Source organism: Netta rufina, assembly GCF_964035555.1.
Source record: "Netta rufina genome assembly, chromosome: 4".
Taxonomy (NCBI): Eukaryota; Metazoa; Chordata; class Aves; order Anseriformes; family Anatidae; genus Netta; species Netta rufina.
In genome coordinates this window covers 15,728,317-15,749,560 of record NC_140127.1, presented here as the reverse complement: position 1 = coordinate 15,749,560, position 21,244 = coordinate 15,728,317, and the positions used below count along the sequence as shown (strand labels likewise).

General features: G+C 45.5%; 1 protein-coding gene across 3 annotated transcripts in view; it reads left to right on the top strand.

Moving 5' to 3' along the window:
* The window catches only part of RUFY3 (RUN and FYVE domain containing 3), a 62,116-nt gene that overhangs the window by 3,732 nt on the left and 37,140 nt on the right, over positions 1-21,244 (top strand). For 2 of the 3 annotated variants that reach the window (XM_084286099.1, XM_084286101.1), the window contains exon 1: positions 3,427-3,742. In XM_084286099.1, coding sequence (XP_084142225.1) covers positions 3,430-3,742 — 313 coding nt within the window. In that variant the 5' untranslated portion in view covers positions 3,427-3,429. Of the gene's footprint in view, positions 1-1,983; positions 2,099-3,426; positions 3,743-21,244 lie in introns of those variants that run through there. The other variant, XM_084286100.1, reaches the window with a different exon arrangement.

The window sequence follows — 21,244 nt, the reverse complement described above, 5'->3', positions numbered from 1 at the left end:
CTGTACTTAAAACATGCAGACACTGCTCGTTTTCTGCACATGAAAAGTGTTTCCATAGCATTTGATGCAAGCCTTTCCAATTTGATGCAAGCCTTTCCATCCTAAGCCTTTTCCTGCCAGGAACATTCTTGATTGCTGACTGGAGACAGTTTTGGTAACTTTTAAAGCTGATTCTTAAAGGGAGAGGTGAAAATAGACAAACATAGACTGGACAGATGGGAATGGAAGTAGGGAGGCTTTCTGTAGTCTTTGAATGTCCGAATTTCAGAGAGAACTCAGTTCAGCATATGAATGCACAGGGCTAAATATTGAAATGACAAGTTCTGCTGACTTTAATGGTCCTGTATTCGTTTGCCCCCTGCTGTTCGTAGGCCAAACCGCAGTTAAACACTGATTAAAAAAAAAATACAGAAAGAAATAAACCCCTGCTCCATAGAAACTAGCTCACTGTGAATTGATCCCCTCCATGCAATTGACTGGGAGGTCTTTGCCTGCCTGCAGAGCCAAGGCATTTTGCACGGCAAGGGGTAATAGAAACTGAATCCATTCATTCATAGACTGTAAGCGCTTGGGGAGTGTTGATGGCAGCAGAGAAGAAGAATTTGGTGTTTCTGGTCAGTGCTGGTCTTGTCTGTGCTGGTAGGAGGTCTCTACATGGGGAGAGGAAAGGTTGGAGGTGATTGCAAGGGTAAGGATTCATTTCTCACATCCCAAAGTCCCAGCAGTGACTGCTAGAAGGTGAAAATTGTTGTCTGAGGCCCTGCGGCTGGCTTCTCTGGGGAAGCTGGGAAGAGGCACATGTCAAACCCTTGTTCTGCAAGAGCATCACCGAGGCAAATGTGAGGCTTGCTTGAAGGGGTCACTGAAAATGCCTTTTTATTTGAGTGATGCCCTGTCTGACCAGGTGGCCAAGTGTAACCTGTTGGCCTAGGGGAAGAAGACATTCTTCCTGGGTGCTTGCTTTCTCGTACAGTGAGCTGCAATCAGCAGCATTCACTGCCTGCTGCTCCCAGAGAAAAATGCATGGCTTTGAGTGGGTAGTCATGTGAAACGTGACAAGTCTGCTCCAAAATGAGAAACCAGTCTAAGCCTTACCGAGGAGGGAACTGGTGCTTTTCCCAAAATTAAACCATTTCTATTAATTCTGCACTGGGGTCGTGATGGAGGCCACCAGTGATGATGCTGAGCTACACTTTTTGGTTGGTGAAAGCTCATGTGCTGGGGAAAAAGCAGCTTAGGTGATTTTTCAGCAGAGGAGCAGTGTTTCCTGGCAGGCATCACACGGGATGTGAAAAACGTCCTGCAGAGGTGCTAACTGATCTCATTACTACAGCATCTGCTCGTGCACGTTTTGCACTTTGTGCGAAAATGAGGGGCTGATGCACTTCCACAGGCAGGCAAGCAAGCTGCAAGTATCCGTGGTGGTTTTATGTTCCCTCAAAAAGCTTTAGGCAGCTGGCAAGCAAAATTCTGGCAGCTTCCATCTGAGCAATAAATAAGGGATGTATGTTATGGTGCAACTACAGGCTCGCTTTCCAGAAACGTCGAGATTAGGGCTAAAGGCAAGAGCAAGCACAGCGTGTCAGCGTGCCCACCGCAGGCAGCCAGCAGATGGCCCAGCTCGTCTCCCAGGTCTGCAGCACCAACTGGTTTTAATGAAGATGAAACATGGCATTTTGTTCAGTTGGTTGGTTCAGAGACTGGACGAAGCCATCAATAGTTCTTTCCAGTATGGTTTTATGTGTGAGTAATCATGGGAAGGCTGTGATTATTAATGCCATGGGAGGGGGCACACCATAGCATTGCTCTAAGAAATGCTTCATAGATGTTGAGTGCTGAAAGGCAATCCCTGACGGTAAATAGATTTTGAAGACCCCTGCTAAAACAGATGCATGTGAAAGATGGGAAGGATCACGGATGATGGTTAGGAAACTAAGTGGAGCAAGTTCATGGCTAACACTGCTTTGTTTTTCCTTCTTCCAGTAGTTGCATCCAGAGTAAGCCTGGCTTGCCTTTAGAAGTTGGAGCTGAAAAAATCCAAGGGCAGAGAGTTGGACAGTGCTTTCTGTGTCACAACGTGAATTTCTGTTTGTGCAGGGTAAGGAAAATGTATTTGATAACTCATAAGGAAGTACATTTGCTATTGATATAATTTTGTCAAGGCTTTCATAGTTGTCTCCCATTATTTGCTATCAGCAACAGTTTGGACGTGATTTTGCTCTCGCTAGCACTGCAAATACAAATCTCAAACCCAAACGTTTGGATTTCTGAAAGGGATTAAAGCATCTGTTAAATTAGCTGCAACATATTGCATGACTTGGGGCAGTGCGACAGAAAAGTCTCCAGCAATCAGTTGCCTTTGCAGCTTTGGTTTTGCAACTGTTATGTGAGATTGAAAAAAAAAAAAAAAAAAGCATCCTGTTTCAGTCTGACCGAAGTATACTGAATATACAGGATATTCTTTAAAATCTGGCAGATTTGCATTCTCCCTCTGCTGATAACACCATGGTCCACATTTAAAGCCCTGCCTGAATGAAAATTCTTTATCACCGCTTTTCTAAAGGCTGTTTTTGAGGTGAGATTCCAATGGGGCACCACCAATGTGTTTGTTTTAATGGTAGAGACTGTATTTGGAGTTTGTGTTGTCGCCTCTTGTCAAAGGATCCGAAAATGCTGTTGTCAGTGAGATCTTGCACTCCGGAAAGTGAGGGGGAGGCAAGAGGTGGGGGAATGGCTTGACTTTACAGATAAGTTAACACATGTGGTATTCTGACTTCCTGGAGGTTGTTTCCCCAGATTAAAATCCACGTTTCCCCATGAAGTTTGTGGCCCAGTGAAGCGCAGCAGCTGAGGCAGCCCCGCACCTCCCCGGGGCTGCTTTCTCCATTCTTTGCCACTCACTCGCCAGCTACATGGGGAGTGCAGGTGGAAGGGGCAGCGGCTGGTTTTGAAGCACAGCTGGCCCTAGCAGGGCAGCGGTGTTTTAGCGGGGAGGCTGGGGCTGCCTGCTTCCTGCCACAGCCACTGCCTGGCTTCTGTGAACGTCTCCTGTGGTGGGGATGTGGGGATTTAGCATCACGGAGTCATTAACATTGGAAAAGCCCTCCGAGATCATCTGGTCCAGCAGTCCCGTCACCACCAGCATCACCCACTAACCCACGTCCCCAAGCACCACGTCCAACCTCTCCTTGCACACCCCCAGGGACGGTGACTCCACCACCTCCCTGGGCACCCCCTCCCAGTGCCCGACTGCTCTTTGTGAGAGGAAATGTCTCCTCATTTCCACCCTACACAACTTGAGGCCACCCCCCCCGTCCCTCCTGAGGGGAAAGGGGGCGCCACAGCAGCGGGGCCCGGCCGTGGGCGGAGGCCGGAGGCCGGCCCAGGCCCAGCTTCGCCACCGGGGCGGAGCCGCGGCCCGGGGCGGCGATGGCGGAGGCGGAGCGGGCGCCGCTCGTGGCCGAAAGTTGCCGGGACGGGGACGGGGAGGGGGACGGGGGCGGCGGGGAGCTGCCCCCCGCCATGGAGCGGCGGGACGAGCCCTGCCGTGGAGCGGCAGAAGAAGACGAAGCGCCCCCCGCCTCGCCTCCCCCAGCCTCGCCGCCTTTCTTCCTCCTCTACCCCGGCCATGGAGGCGCCGCCGCGCCGCCCAGCGTGTGGAGACCCCCGGCGCCCCGCGGCGGGGCCGCGCTGCCCGTGCTGCTGCTGAGCTACCCGGGGCCGGAGGGAGCCGCCGGCGCCCGTGAGTCTCCCTCCTGCCCTCCCGTGGGGGTGTGGGGAGCGGGGGGACCCTCCCTGAGCGCCCCCCGAGCTGGGGGGGGTTGCGGGGAGCGGGGCTGGGGAGGCGCCGTCGTGGCAGCGCAGCACGCGTGTGTGCCTTTGGGGAGGGGAGGTGTGCTGCACCCCAAATGCAGCCCATGGAGAAGCCTTAATGGGGGTTTCTCTCCTTTCTGGGCTGTGCCCCTGAGAGCTGGGCAGCCGTGGGGAGCCTCTGGTCGCAGGTAACCAGCAATGGGACTAGAGGGAATGGCCTCAAGGTGTGCCAGGGGAGGTTCAGGTTGGAAATGTGGAGATATTTCTGCTTAGAAAGAGCAGGCAGGTATCAGAAGGGGTTGCCCAGGGAGGTGGTGGCGTCACCATCCCTTGGGGTGTGTAAGGAAAGGTTGGACATAGTGCCTGGGGACATGGGTTAGTGGGTGACATTGGCGGTAGGGGGATGGTTGGATCTTGGAGGGCTTTTCCAATATTAATAGTTCTCTGAAGCCTCACAGCCCAGCCCTGCCGTACAGCGTGGTTAGGAGATGGAAAACACCCGCTTGGGCTTCCTCCTTGTGCTGGGGCAGAGGGTATTTGTTCAGGGTGCCAGACAAGGCCAAAGGGTTTTGCTACTTGTGGGGCGTGCTGGGTGGGAAGCTGTTTTCAGCTTCACAGTGATCTTTATGATGTTCTTACAGTGCATTTCAATAAATGCACTGAAATAGTGCGAAATGGGTGTGTTTTAGAAACAAAAAGTATATGCATAGGGGTGCATGTAGCAGAGGCTTTCCCTTATCCATCCATCTTGAAAATTGCCAGTAGCTTTGTCATCTTCTGCGCTTGTGCCTGGGCGCGGGTGACAGCTTTTTTACCTCTGTTTTATCTCCTTCTGGCTGCATCTCAGGTGTGTATTCACTCACACAATAGCTGATGATTTGGGGGGAAGGTATCTTTGTTGGTTTTTACTCCTTTTGAAAGTAATGTACATTATTTAAGCTATTAGTCAGCAAAGCTATAACCAGTGAGCTTAATTAATTTCTGTAAGGTAAAGAGCAGGTGAAGTGACCCACCTTTGTTCTTAGTTACATGAAGGGCTTTCTCTGGTCGCAGATTTCTTTCTGTGGACTAAGTATCCCTCCCTCCTGACTTGCCATTTTCGACTGGTAACTTCCTCTCAAAACCATGATATTTTTAAAAGTGTCTACTAATCAGGAAATCTTCACACTCTGTAGCTGTGTGATGTGTGTGCAAGGGAGTGAGCTATTCGTGACAGAGAAAAGAATTCTCTGAAGGGTTTAAAAATATTTATTTAGTCTTTGCTATCGTGCTTGTACTGCTCAAACTGCTTAATTGTTCTAGTACCTTTCTAGGAGGGGTTCTACGTAGATGTGGTGAGGCTGAGGCATGTTTGTTCAAGAGCACAAGGAGTTAGTGTACACGTTCATCAGCTGAGCATTGCTTTATCCCTTGCGTTGGTGTTACTCTGCAGCGGATATTCATACAGACTACGTGGAAAAAGCCTTATAAAATATATCTGGAGTCTCCCTTGCTCTTTCTTATCTCAGAGGTAATATCTGCCTGCGCAATATCATGTTGAAGCCTGCTCAGCGACTGACACAGCGATAGGTGGGTACGAAGGGAACAGGAATCGTAACCCATTTGCACAGTGTCATGGACTCTGATCCGTTTCTCCTGGGGGGTGTCCTGCCTGCAAATCAACTTTTTCATCATGCCTGTTGTTCTGTGGGGTGGTGGTGGTGTTTTTTTGGTTCTCGTGTCTCTGAAAAAGCAGCTCTTGTTTGCTCATCGCTGAGCAGCAGGAGCAGGGGATCCTACTGCAGAGCTTTGCTTGTTTGCTTGCTGCTTCGGGACTGATGTTAAAGCAGCGGGTAGAGCTCAGCTCTGCAACAGAAAGCATTTTGTGTGTTTGAGTGCTGAACTGAGTCTCAGCTACCTGTGGAGTACATGGCCTTGCAGCTGTCATCACTTGCTGCATCTGCTCTAGATGGCTGTTCCTCTGCAGCCCTGAGGTGTGGTGTCATTAGTGGTGGTCGGGCTATCAAGGTTGTCCTGCCTGTGTTACTGGGGAAACCTGTTGGCCTGTTTCACGGGCTCTTCTCAAATGTTGGGAGTTCATGTTGTAACAGCATGTGACTGCTTAACATCGACCGTTCTTGGTCTGCTTTTCTTTGTTCTGCAGCAGTACCTGAAGTGATTGTTCATGTCTGTGTACCTTGATTCTTCAGCGCTTTAGTTATTTTTGCAGTTGAGATAAAGCGAGGAGTGTGAAGAAGTTTTTTTTCTGCGTGATGTGCCCGTGTTACGAAAATGTGATGTACTCTGTGAATGCTTAATCCCTCCCTACACAGCTGTAAAGTGAAAGGAGCATTTCAAGTGAACGACGGATCCTGCTAGCTCATGAGTTCCTCCCTTCAGTGCCCTGCAGCCTGTCATTTCCACAAATAGTAACGAAAGTAATTACTCCTTATTGACATTAGCCTCTTACAGTGAAGGTAGTGATCAACGCACTGAAAAGTCAATATTGCAGGATGTTTTGGAGGTTTATTTGAAGTAGTCTTTTTATTTACAGTCATGACACAGTCATGTAACTGTTCTCCTGAGGGAGGCATCTCTGCAGGGTAGAAGGGGCCTGTTTGATTTCATATTTGAAAATCTAGAAGAGCATATTTGCTGTTGGTGAAGTAACTGCAGCCTTTGTAGCTCCGTTAGGGTTCTCCTGGGGAGTGGTGGCCTCATGGGATTCTGTGTACTGCTGTTGCTTCCATCGGTAGAGACCAATTAAAGTGTTACTCGTGCCCAGGCAGCAGCAGCATCATCGTGCTACCGGGGCAGTGGAGCAAGCTGTGTGGTGCCGGTGAGGTGAAGCCCCACAACTAACATTGGTGGTGACAACGAATGAAGTTGTAAGAGTAGTTATTACTCTTGCTGTTATAACTATTTATTTTCTGTATCAACTTTGTCTTGTGCTTTTTTTCCCCCCTGTTTTTCCAGGACTGATCTTTCTCCTTCTTATCCAAGTTTTCTTTACAAGGTGAGAGAGATGAGATGATGCTAAATGTCAGGTCAAGATGAGAGCTGCTAAGGGAAGGAGACTGCAAAAGCTTTTAATGCCAGCAGCACCTGCTTTTTTTGATACAGATGGTTCCAGACAGAGAACAAGAGGGAGACTTAAACATGCTGAGCTGTAGTGAGTCCTCAGAAGACTTAAATGCTATAAAAGCAACTTGATCATGCTGTCTTTGAGGAGGGAAAAAAACAACTAAGTTCTTTGCTCCCACTCAAAGCCTGACAGATACAATACTTCAAGTAGACTTTTCCTTCCTGTTACTTAATTGTACCCTCAGCTATGTCAAGTATTTAAATCCTTAAATATCTCTACTTCCCAGCAGGTAGAAAACAAAGTTTATCACATGTTGAGGGAGCTGTGAAATTCTGTTGCTGGTTTCCAGCTCATTAAATTGTCTTCTGCCTGTTTATGTTTTCTTTGGCATGCAGCGTTCGAAGTGCCACATGTGAGATGTGTGTGTGTTTGTCTGTGCTGGCAGAAGTGTCAGAAGCAGGCTGAAGGAGAGGTGGCACAAGAGGAGGAGTCCTGTTCATAGGTGTGCTAGGAAGAGTTTTTTGCATATCAGGAAAGAGCATGGGCAGCAAATAGGAAGACCAGATTTTTTCCACTTAGAAAGTGTGGGAGCTGCCTTGCTGGACCAGATTGGCAGGCTGTCTGTGTGCAGCAGCCACAAAGAGGTTACATGCTTTGGGAGAAACTTGCACGAACTTGCTCATGATTCATGCTCATCTTACACTGTGATATGAAAGCTTGTGTTTCATCATAATTTGTGTCCTCCTTGTGTGAAGTTACCTCTGATATCATACTCTTTTTCGAGTTACTCTGAGCAGTTATTTTAGAGCTCAGCGGTGCATCCGAGCTGTTACCAACAGTTTCTTTCAGCAGTGGTTCCCATTTGCATAGCACTAGTGGCTTTTTTATGGTTCTGTGGTCTACTGCAATCTTAAATAACCAGAAATAGTGCAGTCATCCGAAGCAGTAATCTCATTGCCAACTTTGCCTTTTTGTTGTACGGCTGCTGTGCAGTCTCTGCGCAGCAATCAGGGAAAGGTTTCTCGTAAGGATGCTAAGTCAGCTTGGTTGCAGGCTGGATTTCCTGGCATTGGCAGTAAAACTCCACCCAAAGGTGCCCCCTGGAGTCCAAGAGGTGCTTTGGGGATTTGTTTGGTTTTTATTGCTTAGATCACTTTCATTTCAGAAGCTGAATAAATTAGGCATATTTCTCAGTACAACTGAGATATGAAATGCTTCTGGCTGGTGGAATGGTTTGCTTTCAGATGGTTAAGTCCTAAAACACAAACATTTTTGTAAACTGCTGCATTTTGTCTCCTGTCCAAGCCTCTGTTCTGCTTTGCCAAAGCGTGGTTAATATTAGAATTTTGTAAGACCAGTCAAAGCTGCCTGACTTGTCTGAGATTCAGAAAGTGATTCTGTGTTAGTAACCTCCTCTTTGTTTATACCTACCCTTGGTCCTCTTCTGTCTCTTGATCAGTCTTTGAACCTTCCTGAAGCTTGAGCACTCGGTATTGAGTTGCAGGGCATTTTTATCAAATGCTTTATGAAGCCTACAAATATTTGCCACTGATGCTTTATAAGATTCTCTGTTGATTTGTAGCTTTGAAGCACAGGATGGGGTGGGGGCATAGGTTTAGTATCCTGATTTCCAGATGGGGTAAAAGGCTGTCAGGTCAGTAAATCACAGGATCGTTCTTGTGAGATTTTGCTTGTTGCTGGTAGTGGTGGGGTTTGTGGGTGGGATGGGGGACGTTGTTTGCTGGCTTCATGAGGATATTCTTTATTTTCCAACAGTGCTGTAACTGACATACAGACAATTTTTTTAAAAGCATTCTTGATACTCGTCTTAGCCTACCCTGAAAGTGGTGTTTGAAAGGGAATTTCTCTGTTTTCATTCCCTGGGAGTAAATTCAGTCGTGCTAAAACCTGGAGATTGCCATCTTCTCAGGGCAAGTGAGGAGTTCTTGGCTATCCAAATACCCATCAGAACTCGGTAAGAAAAACAAAAATCAACTTGAAACAGAAATTCTGTACCTGTCCTTTTTAAAAAACAAACAACAAAACAAAAACAACTGATCAGTTTTTAGGTATCTGCATAGATGATAATGATTTTGTGCCATAAGGAGTAGAAGTTTTATAGAGGTGAAGTAGCTCTGTTTCTTTTAAGCTGGCAATTGTTCAAAATCTGCTGCGTGGTATGCTCTGTCCAAAGCTCTGTTTTATGTAAGACATACTAATCCACTGAAAATTTTCAGAGCTGGGCAATACTTGTAATTACTTCCGTTTTCTTTAATAAAATATCCCTATGCAGTCTCTGCAGCAGGAACATTGCATAAGGGAGCCTGAAAATGCAACTGAGCTGAAAGGGACAGCCTGGCTTCTTTTATTTCTTCATGCTAAGAAGCAGCAAATGGCATAAAAGAACAAATAGAGCAGTTGGTTAGTTTTTAAACCAACTTCAGCTGTGGTCCCCCTGTATGGGTCATTAGTCAACGCTGACTCAGTGGAAGACCTTTGTTGTGAAATGGGAGCTGCAGGGTTCACCTGATGCTGTTTGTAGTGTTTTGGTTTTTGTTTTTTTTTTTTTTTCCCCAAAGAAAAAAAGTTTGACTGTCAATCAGATCTGTTGCTTACTAGCTTATGGTACTTGGTTGATTTTCAAGGGTTTAATTTATTTGCTGTTTGTTCAGGTCCTTTCAAAAGGTAGCAAGAGTGAAGTGAACAGCTGCTCTCCTGTACCTGTTTGTATATGGCAACTTTCACTGGTTTCAAAAGTACTAAAATGAGACTGCTGAAACCGGAGACTGTTGTTGAAAGGATTTATGAATACAATCCCAGTTAAAATGCTGTCAGCGTGGATTATAAAACCCTTTCTTTCCTAGGGAGAAGGAACAATAGGAACTGTTGTCATTTGTGAAATAATTCTCCTTTGCATCGCAGCAATAACGTGCTGCATGGCTCTTTGTTCTAGTCTAATGGGGAGAAAGAGTTGCTGAGTCAAAATGCTCGGCACCAAGCAGGAAGTTTTCACAGCAACTGCTTCCTCTTGCCTGTTAGAAATAGCAACCATGATTCCTGTTTTTTTGCCAGTTTTATGAGTTTTTGGCAGAATGGGTGCTTTTTTTTCAAAAGGCTGTGTGTGTTGGCATTCTGAGTTCTGCATCAAGTGATCAATTATTGTGATCAGTTATTGTATTTCGTATTGCTAAGAAATAGGCACACGTCCTTTTGAGTGCTTCTTAAGGAAAAAACATATGGCCAGTAACTAAGGTCTCCTGAGTTAATCGTTCATGTGTTTCTATTAATTTTGTTTTTTGGTGAACAGTCAGCTTTCACCGGATTTCTGTGGTGGGGGAGCACGAGCACGAGGCATCCATTTCAGATGCTACCCAGCTGCTCTCCACAATATCCCCGAGCCACGTGGGAATAAGATAAACTAATTTATTACTGCCTCATATCACAGTTCAGGTGGGTGATGATGCTGTGTCAGGCGCCCTGGTTAATCAGTGACCTTAGGAACAAGAAGGGTGCCTGCTGGCTCCTTGTGCCCTCGAGGTGGGGGCACCAAGGAGCCTGAGCCCGCAGGACGGCGCAGTGCTGTCACCTGGTCCTTGAGAAACTGGAAGCCCCTTCCTCTACCTGCTGAGAGGTAATTCTTCTTCACGAGCATCACCTGAGCAAGATGCCCATTTTCAGAAGAGGTTTTTAAGTGTAGGATTCAGCCGAGTGCCTCTCTTTGTGCTGTTCTTCCTCATTGTTCTTCCTTGTGCGTGTGCCCTTCTAGAAGAGCTTAATCCCCCAGTGCTGGAATGCTTAACTCTGGATATTTCCCCCCTCCCCTCGCATTGTTTCCCTGAGATGATAAATCCACCCTAAAATACTTCTGTGTATCAGGAATCTTAGCTCCCTGTGAGAACATTGCCTGACAAAAAAAATAAAATAAAATGTTAAACCGTGACTTGTGCACCTCCTGTGACAACAAAGGTGCTGATTTTTCATTCACCCGGTGCCGTCGGGGCGCGTGAAAGGAATACAGACGCCTCTTTGTGTGCCTCGCGCCGCGGGTCCGCGCCTCCCCGGAGCTCCCCGATGGACCAGCCGAGCCCGGCGAGGAGGTGCTGCGGCTGATGAGCGCCTAATTGCCCTCCCTGCATCAGCAGCCTCCACGAAGCATCCTGGGAATTGCTCGCCCTGCGCTCGGAGCAGCTGATCACATGAGCCTGGATTTTCAGTTCAGTTCATTAGTCAGCCATTTTGGTCAACACCCTGCTTACTGCGCACAGCCAATCCTGCCGGCACTCGCTGCCCTGGGAAGAAAGGAACCTGCGGCTTGATTTCAGCAAACCTGGATACCCTGCTCTCTGCTCTTCCTTTGTTTTCATTTGGGTGGTCGTCCGAGGAAGCCTTTCTTTTTCTTCCTCCTGCTTGTTTTCTTCTGTTGGTAATTTTTTTTCACGGACATCAGGTTTTCTGTGGCTGCTTAGGATCAATAGCCTTCAGCATATCTGAAGACAACGGCAGTGGTGGAAAGGAGGGAGGAAGAGACGAGCGTGAAGGAGCAGCGTTTTTACCTTGCTTTATATATGAAAAGGCCAAAGCAGTCTGTGCGATCCTGAGCACATCTGTCCTATACTAGCAAGGTATTTCTCCTTTTCTTCTTCAGAAAGCTTTTCTTTTTAGTTCTTTTTTTTTTTTTCCCCCTTGTTGTTGTTGTACCAGCTGAGTCATCATGTCTGCTCTGACGCCTCAAAGCGACATGCCAACCCCCACCACAGACAAGATCACTCAGGCTGCCATGGAGACCATCTATCTTTGCAAATTCCGAGTGTCGATGGATGGAGAATGGCTCTGCTTGCGCGAGCTGGACGACATCTCACTGACACCCGACCCAGAGCCTACCCACGAAGGTACGGTCCGGTTCTCTGCCTCGGGATCCCCGCAGCCGCCGCATTGTTACGGCCGCTGCACAAGTTGGGAGGGGGTGTCTCTGGGATGAGATGCTCTTGGCCTGCCTGGAGAACCTGGACACCATCTAACATACCGAAAAGCCACCTCGGTGCTTCAGATTGCTGTTGGAATTTGGTGTGTCCTTTGTAAGCCACCCTTTCACAGAGACAGACTTGTGGTTTATTTTAATTTTTTAAGGCGTATCAGGAAAGATCAGGTTTCTGTGTCTCAGGAAGCAATGTAGCATGTCATATATTCAATAACATCTGTAATCATGACTTCAATCTTAGAGCTGTATTTGTCAGATGTCAGCTTCTACAGTAGGAGCACACTGTCAAAATACTGCCTTCTGTCTGTACATGGCCAGTGGGTAGTTTTGGAAAGCCCCAAGTGATTACGCAGCTATGCTGATTGTCAAGTGATAACAGCATCACAAGCCTTGCAGCTCATTTCTGCTGGCCGTGCTGTTGTTTATTATGGCTCAGAAGCCTGAAATGTGCAGGTGTAACACGTCTTGCTCTTTGTTGGGAAAGGATTTGTCATCTGGGTTGATGGGAAGCAGTTTAATACCAGGTCAGGTGAAACAAGGACTGAAAGCTTTGTGAAAACTGAGGGGAGGGAAAAAAAAAACAGACCAAGAGGACAGCGATGCATTGCCCTATCAGTAAAGAAGTGGGGAAGGAGAAGATGTGAATTTCTGCAGGAATTTTACTGTAAGGCAGCTGGTGCTTCCATGGTCACTTAGCACCAATGCTGCTGGGTTCAGAGGGCCCCTTGCTGGATGCTGAGCATCTTTCGGTCATGCAGCGAGGGAACTCCATCTTTCATCCCTTCCAGTAACTAGTGAAGTGTGTGGTCCCACCAAGTAGTCCTGCTTGACCCGTTTGATGCTGGTTTAGCAACTCAGTAATATCTTACTGTATCGCTGTTTTGCTGGATGAGGCAGCTCAAATTGGGGTGAGGACTCAAGCTTTAAACTTAATTCAGCGGCAGCAGCCCTTTGGTTCGGATTTGCTTGCCAAATATGTGGTACTAGAGAGAGATTTAAAAAGCAAAGGCTGAGGTTCCCCTTGAAGCACATCCCAGCCTTTCAGAGAGCTGCTCAGGAAAATGGAGCCAGCAGTCAGTACAGGGTGAGCCACGGGTGCGGTAATTCAGCTGACTTCCCATTTCTATGGTCTTGTGTGTGGCATAGACATAGTCTTGTGTGGCTTTGGGCTTCAGGTTTTTTGTGTTGTTTTATCAGCATCATCTTGTTTTTGGTGGATTGTTACTCTTTGTCCTTCTCCCTCCCTCTATCTGATAAACAGTAGCTGCCCTTTTGGTTTGTCACACTGTGGTTAGTACCTGATCTAAGCAGTCTAGGGCTCTTGGTATAGCCTGGAAAATCTTTCTGTAGCACTGTGAGTTTGGTGTTTAGGTCCTTGTTCTTGTATGCATTTTTCCTTTCTTCGTCTTCTCACTCTGGCCAAACTCAGGGGGAAGGTAGGCTTAGATGAATCCAGGTCCTGTAACAAAGCTTCTCTGGATTACCTTTCTCAAATATGCTGAAAGCGTGTCCCTTTAGACTACAGATTGCACTCTTGCATGTTTCTGTAAACAAGGCAAGCACTAGAATAACCCTTCCCCAAACTACAAAAATAATTGCTTTTTAAGCTGTAATTATAGTCAGTCTCTTGCAGGTACCAGAGAGAGCTGGAAAACAGCATTTGCTCATTTCACTGCAGCATTATTTCATTTGCGTGTCAAAAATTAGTAAAAAGAGTGCTCTGTCATAGTGACCTTGATGCAGCTATTTATACATTCATAACCTAAGAAAGTTGCTTGTTGGGAGGGAGAGTTGTTCTTTTTTGGATCCGAGTTATGTTTTTAGTAGAGATAAGCTCAGGGAGAAGTGTTCACAATAGGAGAGCTGACACAGCTTGATCCCTTGTGTTGGAACTGCAGAGTTACTGCATCAGCACTGCTTCGGTGTCCTCAGTGCGTGCCAGGGTTGAGGGGACGGGATGATGGGGCTTGCAAACACCAAGTGCTTGTGTGAGAGGAAACGCAGGGGAGCTGGGGCTGGCTTGTTCTGAAATAGCTCTGTTACACTGATGCAGAAATGTAGGGGCTGTGAAGGGAGAAAAAAAAGTCCTAGGGTTCTGCCAAAGGCATAACAAGTGGCATTTTTTTCCTACGAATCAAGACATGTAAAATAAATAAAAAGAATATATCGCAGTTGCACTTCCAACATCCTGCTTGAAAGAAGGATTTGAAGCCCCAGGTTGCTGTCCTTCAGTTCCTGCTGCTCCCAGAGAGGTTTTGCCTCCAGCCGCTCTGTGACCCGCTGTGCCCCCTCCCCTGCCCACAAGCAGCCATCCTCCTCCTCCTCCTCCCGCATCATTGTGCTGGGGATGAGCAGCAGCCGTGCTCCTGGCCTTGCATCGCAGCCGTCTGCACCCAGAACTGCCCGCCCGTCACCTCACAGCGAGGAGAGGACCTGGGGATGAGGGAGATGGCAGCTCTGGGCAGTGGAAAAGTAAGAAGACAAGACCGAGGGTCCCGAACAGAACAGCAGAGAGGATGGGGAAGGCTGAAAATGTGATGGGAAAATAAAGAGTTGAGTCTCAAGAATTTGGACTCATCGGAGCTGCTCTCATGAGGCGCCCTGTGATGACTCAGGGAGTTCCATGGGAGACCGGGGGTCTCCAGTTGCACCTTCTGGGTTCCCTTATTTTATTTTAAAACCAGTAACTCTTACAGACCTTACACCTTTAAGCTTCACTCCATATTATTGGCTATGGTGTGAGATTCAATTTCTGTATTTTTAAAGATGATGATGTTGTTCTGGTTACACCAAAGGCAAGGCTAAACAAGTAAAATAGCAGAATCCTGGATTGCTGCTAAACAAGTAGCTGCATTTTTTTTTCTTTCCTGTGAAAGGAGATTGTTCTTAGCTGTTACTTTTATTGCTGCTTTTTTATTGACGCTTTAGAGCAGACGATTTAGGAAATAGGCTTTAAACGTACAAGAGGTAGCTAAAGGGAGTGATTCTTGTTTACTCTGGTTTTATATCCCTCATCAAAGCCTTGCGTTTCAATTTCAGTGAGAGAGAGAGAGACATCAGAAGACATGTTTAAATAGTGCCAGACTGTGGAAATATGATGTTAGGGGGAGCTAGAGACAGGTTGCTGTGCTTCCTGACTTTGCTTTGAAAGCTCCCCAAGCAGAGAGGCAGCTGGTGCTTATTTTTGAGGCCTAACATGCTGCCAGCCCTTTCCTTGGGAATCTGTTGGCCTTAGCCTTCGTTGGAGTAATCCACCTTGAGGCCAGTTTTGTGCTTGGAGTTGGAGGGACAGGGAGGGAGCGAGCAATTTCAGGACCTAATGGTAAACACAGTTGTATTCACTGGTGTTAAAAAACAGTAGGCATCTTACTGTAGTGGTGTTGATATCCAGTAAAACCAAGCCTGCTTGTGCTGGGAGATGGATTCTGGTCTGAGAAGAAGATCTGGGGCGGTTTCATTTCTTGCCGTAGAGTTGGAGTTTGGTAGCATAACTCAGAGCAAAACTGAGTTGTTCCTCAAGTTGGGTTGTAGTATTGTAAGTTCATTAGCACAGTGAGGGAGTTTCTTGCAACTGTGTGTGTGCACTATACCATGTAATAGGGATGCTGCAGTTGAACAATGAAAGCATTTCCTTTTCTTTTGAAACAGTTATTTGGGCACGAAATATGCTTGTTTTGCTATAAAGTATAAGCCTGCTTGGCCTAGAAATATATATATTTCTAAACGATGGGTCTTAATTAGGAAGTCAAAACTTTTGTTCTATACCGAAGTGATGAGATGTGGCACTGGTGGCTATCAGACTCTTGTTTGCTTGCAATGTATATAACAGTTGAGGCATCCTTAGGGACCAAGGTGTGGAAAAACACCTTGTATTTTCTGTTGCTCATCCAAACATGCATGCAGAGATAAAAGTCAACACAGATCTGACCTTTTGGGGCAACAAAGTAAGTACAATATGGTCTTGTGTTGTTTTACAGCATGGCAAATTTCTGCTTTGACTTAACCATTCTTTATGAGGAGCTTCATGTTAGTGCAATGGAAATTTGAATCCTCATGAGATCAGCTTGTAATTGAGAGCAGAAGGAATACATGTTGTAGCTATATGGTCTGAATTGATGTGCAGCTATTACAGTATCACTTTAAAAAAAAAATCCTATTGTATTTGCTCTAAAATGGGGAATTAGAGCAGTATGTTCATAACATGCAAAGATTAAATCATTTTTTCCATAGTATATTTTTTGCTAGCTAAAATTGGATTTTTCTTTACTTTTTTTTGACCACTAGTTTAAAAGTCTTATTTTCAGCTGCATGTTTGTGTGAGGTGCCATGGGTAGAAGTTGAGGATTTGCTATTACTGACAAGTTGTACTTTGACGTGCTCAAATGCCTCTTGCCTGTTAATCTGTTACTCTGCCTATTATGTTGTTGTTTAGGTTCTACCTTTTCTATTTTCTCTGTAGCTATTTTCCCATCTTTCTTGCACAAGCAGCATGACCTTATGTTTTTGTTTTGCAAACAAGCAGATGCTCAGCACGGAAGTTTGCATGCTGGGGGCTGCGAGAATCGCCTCGTTTTCGGTGGGGGAGCTACAAAGCCATTTGGTTTTGTCCAAATCGTGTGCCATAGGGGCTGGTGCCAGACTGGGCTGTGTGAGTGGAGAGGCTGGGGGCCTGGTATGAATCGTTGGTCTGCAGAGGACAAAAGGCACCTAGGAAGAAACCCTGGGGACTCGTAGTTGGTTTTAGGTGTTCTGTGGTGTGGAATAGGAAGAGCAAACTGTTGGGAGAGGTGGAATTGTCCCATGAATTGTGCCCTTCAGACTGCAAACCAAATCTGTACTGAGAGTAGCAGTGACCTTTCACTCACCAGCAGAAACCGCGTGAGATTTATTCTTTTGTCAGAAAAGTACTCTCCTAATGTGTGAATGGTGGCAGAAACCTCTGAACACGCCAAAAGTTTGAAGGAGCTTAAAAAAGCATGTGGCTTGCCAGCTTGGCAGCTGTGGTACTCTTAGGTCATGCGCCCTCCCGACAGGCGTGAGCTGGAGGCAGGATTTAATAGAACAAGGGCAAAGTCGATTATGTGTGAGATACATGCATTAGTCTGCTAATAACCCTAGGTATTTGGAGTAGCAGTTAGGTCATGTAATTCAGACAGCACATACTGAAAAGTAACGTGATAAAGATTGTCATCCTCCTGGAGAGGAGGAAGGAGATGCCCTGCTTGCTGTATTTGCACTGAATCCCATCACAAGCTGGGAAGAGAGCTGTGAAGAAAGAGAAATGACCGACGGAAGACTTGACCCTGAACCAGTGGGGAAGGAAGATGAAGCTTTAAAAAGCTCCTCAGGACGATTGGTGTTGTGCAGCAGCCCTCAGGTTAATTGGAAGAGAGAATGCCCTGTTAGGTGAGGATGAGATGGATGTCACATCAGCACTCCTCTAGTTTGGATTTGTCTTAAAGGTTAAACTTCTGTAAATATTTTCAAGGTTGTAATTAAGAAATTGCAATCAAGAGTTGTTTGCTCTCCTCAGCTTGCTCACTCTAATTGAAGTCAGATGAGCCTGGGAAATGTGGAGAAGGTTTGCTTCCCTCAGAAATAATGAATCAAAAGTTGCAGAGAAACCCCTTAGGTGTTAACCAAGATGGGAAGTGGAAGACGGAGGAAAAGAAGTAGGGTGGTTTTTCTCTTGTTTGTGTGTGTGAACTGTCAAGCGCCAAAATAAAATCAGAAGCTTCCCATAGAAGTTATTAATGGCCTTAACGATAGCCTTTAAAAGAAGCTCATAAGTGTAATTTTTTTCACTAAAACCACATAATTATTACAACAGCTGGAAGCACAACCTGTTGGTGCTGCAACGTGAGGTAAAGAAAGAAATTCTGGGCAGCTGGATGTCAGGTAAGGTTGCACTGGCCGAGAGGGCGAGGACAGGAGGTGCAGCATAGCAGCTCAGGGATTGAGACAACGTGTGATGTGTGGCCAGCATCAGCCACGTCAGCAAAGTACAGCTCTGGGCAGCGAGGGGAGGCAGCGGTACTCGTGTGCTCGGTGTTTGCTCTGCTGTTCTTGCTGAAAGGATAGCTGGCACTTGCAAGTGGGCATGTGTCGGTGCAGCAGGACAGGACAACGTGTGTGTTAAGTGGTTTTAGTATCTTTTTTTTTTTTTTTTAACTTTCCCCTTCTGGGAATAGCTTGCCCAGGTTGAAGTGAATAGACTCTTTTTCTGCTGTACGTAAGGCACTCATTCTCTCTCCCCCCCATTTTTAGGTAGAGAGTTTAACTTTTTTTCTTTTTTTTTTCTCTTTAAACCACTCAGTAATTTTTTAATAAATAGTTCCTGTGATTAGGGTGTGCAGGCTGTCTGGTCACTTCTTGAACTCTTTGGATTTCTTTCAGTGTGATGCTTAATCTCTTCTTGGCTGTTCCCTTTGCTTTGTTGACTCTGTGAGCCACCTGATTTGCACAGCTCATATGAAGAAATTATTACATACCTTTCTTGACCGCCTTATTTTTTCCTTATAAACATATTACTGTACCTAACGCATTAAATATGGGATAATGCAATTTAAGAAAACACATAAGAACATGACTAAAGCTTTCCTTTTAATGGTAAAAGTATTAGTTGCCCATACAATGAAGGACAGTGTTAGCCTTAAAGAAAAGAAAGACTCAAGTGCAATTTGTCGTGCATATTCAGTACTTCAGAGAACTCTTCCAACTTTCCCTTGTGGGATGCTTTGGCCCAGAAAAGACGAACAAGTGGTTAGAGCAGCAGACTAAAGGTAATTATAGGACTATTTGTCTGATTTTAACCTTCTAATGAGCACATGTGTCATCATTTCTTCCATTAGTAGCCCTCTGTAGGACGTGGCTAGTACTTCTCTTCAGGGCACAATAAGACATGACCGACAGTGAAAATATCTGTAACTTACGGTTATATTTATAGCTGCTGTAGAATTTCACATGCTCTTTGAAGTGCCTTTAAGTGAATCTGAGAAGTGCTGTAGTTAGGCTCATGCCTGTTAATAAGGCATGGAGGAGAGGTCTTTTCTTTCCTTTCTGGAGGAAAAAAGAAAGATCTTGGAGAGCTTTGAACATTGGGCCTTAGATGAAAGGTAGATGTTTGTACGTTTAGAGGATGAAGGGGGATCAGGAGAGAGCTACCCTTGTTGCTTGGCATTTTTGTTTGCAATTTAGTTAGATTCAGTTCATTTCAGCATCGTCCGGATTCCTGCCTATGTTGTTTGGTCATAACCAACTCGTCAGCACTTCTGTAGCTCTTATTTGAAATATGTTGGCTGTCCTTGCTTCTGTCTTCAAAACTGTTGTCAGTCACAGCAAATCACCAGCAGGAGCAGAGGCGATTCAAAACAGAAGTGAATCAAGACCTCCTGAGTGCAATCTGGTTGTCTCTCTGGTCTTGGCCCTTAGCTGCTGATGTGTGCAGTGTGTCACAAGCCATGTTGTGGGTGAGCTTAAAAAAAAACAAAAACAACGAACAACCTTTTCTGGTTGGTGAGCAGAACGTGGGGGCCAAGGGCTAGCTGGATTTCTGTTTGTAAATCTTCAGCTGAGTTAATGTTTTATGTAAGTGCCTGTGCAAAACCCAAGAGATTCAGGTCAGGTCTTTTCATAGCCAAAGAGGTATGATTCACATTTCACTGTTGCTGAGTACTTTCTGGACCAGCCTCTGTTTTCACTTCCCAAAATTGATGCTGTTTTTTTTGGCTAATAACTGATTTCTCAGCTTCTCCTTATGCAGTTTTAAGGACTTCTGTGCTTACAAAAAAAAAACAAACAACCAGATCCTGACCTATTTAGTCTGCATTTGAAGGAACTTGATTCTCATATTATACTTGGAAGCTATTTTAAAAAGTGTGGATTCACTGCCTTGTTCTGTGCATCTTTCTTTATGCTAATGCTATAGCTATATATGAAGTTCTGGTTTCCCCATCCTGCTAGTTGTACTCTCAAGGTGTTTACTAATAAAAGTACAGAGGACATGGGCAGAAAACGGGTGGGTGGGATGGACTGGGAAACTGCGTGGTGGGGAACTTGGAGTTCTACTTCTAGGCTCACTGTGAATTGTGGGAGTCTACTTGTAGGTGGTATCCCAGCATAGTCTGAGACACTGTTGGAGCTGGTAGCATGCATTTCACACTAGTTCTTAATGAACTCATTCTGTAAAAGCAGTTTGAAGGAAATAGGTAAGTTTTTGTGCAGTGCAGGTCTTTGGGAACTTGCTCAGCATTTATTAAAGGCCACATGTTCAGCACTTGTTTAGGTTTGTTAAAAATGCCCCACAGATGCTTCTATTTATTTGGGAACTCTAGCTGTTTCCTTCTCATGTGCCACCTGTTCAAAAACCCTGTAAATTGAATCTGGTGCCTTTTTTATCCCTGACCTGCCCACCATATAAGAAGCCACAATTTGACTTCCCCTTCATGTAGTCAGCTTTGGCATGTAGCATGTTTACTTGGCATTGTGTAGAAGCGTGGCAAATCGCTGTTGAGCAGTGTTGCCTTTGGACTTCAACTTTTTCATGAAATTATTTTTATACTGGTACGTTCTTCCAGGGCTTAATTATAAAAACTTTTGTTTTCTGGGGAAGCATATCTGCTGGCAATATCTGTTATTCCTGCATGACTTGGTACAAGTTTTACTGCAGCTGTTAGGTATTGCATATGCCTTTGAGAAATGCTAAAACAAAAATTGAGATGTGAGCAAATTCAGGAAGATAAGGTCGTGAGGGAAAGTTTTTTTTTTGTTACTGTTTTCATACTGTACACATCATTCATTAATCAACACCTTAAACATCACTGTTAGGAGAAACAAAGTGGTAGCAGGGAGCAGCTGCTTTTTTGTCTACATTATTTTCCCTGCTCATTGAGATCTGTTTGTATTACTATTTTTTTTAACATTGCTAGCAAAGGATAAAAATGTCCTGAAAAACCCTATTTGATGTGGGATTTGGTAGGCTTTGTGACTGGTTCAAAAAGTGTGGCTAAACTCGTGCTGCTCCCATGCTGCTGGAGCCCCCTTACTGGGGCTGTGAGGGCTTTATCACCCCCCTGTGAAGGTGGCTCCATCACAGTGGATGGATCAGCCCAAAGTGGATCTCCTGCTGCTGCTGGATCCAGACTCTCTCTCGTATTCCAACCAGTCAAGGTAACTGCTGCTGTGTCGGCCAAGCAGAGGAGAAAATAACCTTACAAAACTTTATTGCTAAAATGACGGATGGGTTTCTCATGATTAATGTGTTAATCATAAAAGTGTTTTGGTTCCTTTGGAAAGAGCAGGGCTGTGTATTTATTCCAGTGTGGTACTCAATTCCTAATTCAAAGTGCTAATCTTCGGAGAGTCTGGTTGGAATGAGGCAGCTCTTCTAC